The sequence below is a fragment of the Colobus angolensis genome, unplaced genomic scaffold (assembly GCF_000951035.1).
Source record: "Colobus angolensis palliatus isolate OR3802 unplaced genomic scaffold, Cang.pa_1.0 Scaffold52, whole genome shotgun sequence".
NCBI lineage: Eukaryota > Metazoa > Chordata > Mammalia > Primates > Cercopithecidae > Colobus > Colobus angolensis.
Genome location: NW_012118710.1, coordinates 4752752 through 4753856, shown reverse-complemented (window position 1 = coordinate 4753856; position 1105 = coordinate 4752752). Strand labels below are relative to the sequence as shown.

General features: G+C 38.8%; 1 protein-coding gene across 5 annotated transcripts in view; it reads left to right on the top strand.

Annotated features, from left to right (window-relative positions):
- The window catches only part of ASH2L (ash2 (absent, small, or homeotic)-like (Drosophila)), a 45779-nt gene that overhangs the window by 35619 nt on the left and 9055 nt on the right, over positions 1 to 1105 (top strand). For all 5 annotated transcript variants that reach the window (XM_011960701.1, XM_011960702.1, XM_011960704.1 and 2 more), the window contains one exon: positions 366 to 458. In XM_011960701.1, coding sequence (XP_011816091.1) covers positions 366 to 458 — 93 coding nt within the window. The remainder of the gene's footprint in view (positions 1 to 365; positions 459 to 1105) is intronic.

The following is a 1105-nucleotide window of genomic DNA, read 5'->3' as shown; positions in this document are numbered from 1 at the left end:
AAAAAAAAAAGAGTACGAGATTGTAGACTCAAGAAACTTGTCATTTCTTTCAGTGAGATTATTGGGAAAGATGTGTGAATTTAGCCACTTTTATGGGTATTTTTATTGTGGTGTGTATGTATTTATATTATTATGTATTTTTTCATGTTTCTTACTAAAGGCCTTCTGAAAATGTTTTAATAAACATGTGCCATCTGGTATTTTTTAAGAAATGTATGTAGTTCAAAATCTAGCAAAACTCAACTACAAAGATTTTTAATATCTGTTGTAGAGCTCAAGGGGTTAACACTGTGTGCGGATGCATTTTTTTCATGATGATGGAGCCGATGCTTTATTGTGCTTTTTTTTCTTTCTTGGTTTTCAAGGCTTTGATAAAATTCAAGAGTTATTTGTATTTTGAGGAAAAAGATTTTGTGGATAAAGCAGAGAAGAGCCTGAAACAGACTCCCCATAGTGAGGTGAGTCATGGCCATAAGAATATTAGAATCATAAGGCCTTGAGGGTTAGGACCCATTCCTTCTTTATAAAAGTGAGGAACACAAGGCCCAAAGGGGAACGAAGGGGCATCTGGTAGCCCCACTAGCCAGTGGCAAGCTCACCCTCTGCTTATTGTGTTTTGCTCCTTATGTAGTACCATGCTGCTGCTGTTAGAGGCATGATCCTGTTCTTTCAGGATCATTCTGTAGGGAGAAATCTGTAAGAGACTGAGGAAGCAAATCCAGTGTCTTTATTCTTTATCAGAGGAGGTATCAAGTCCAAAAGGAGGGAACCTGGAGTGGGAGAGTAGACCTTGTGGTGTGGTGCAGGGGCACTAGGAGCTGTAATGTCTCACTCAATGTCCTTCAGAACTTTCTCTGCCTCCACTTCCGGAGTTGCTGGAAACATGTCTGTCCAAGGTCATAGCACAGTCAGAGAAAGGTTGGCACATCTGGGCCAACCACAAGGGCCAAAAATAAAAAGGGAAGTTAGGTGGAGAGGAAGAAAGTTAAGCTAGAAACTTTTTTTTTGTAAAAATGCTAATGCTGTAAAGCCACCCAGGACACTAATACAAGGAGATGTAGGTGAAATAAAGTAGTTTCAGCTGTTTTTTTTTTTTTTTTTTTTT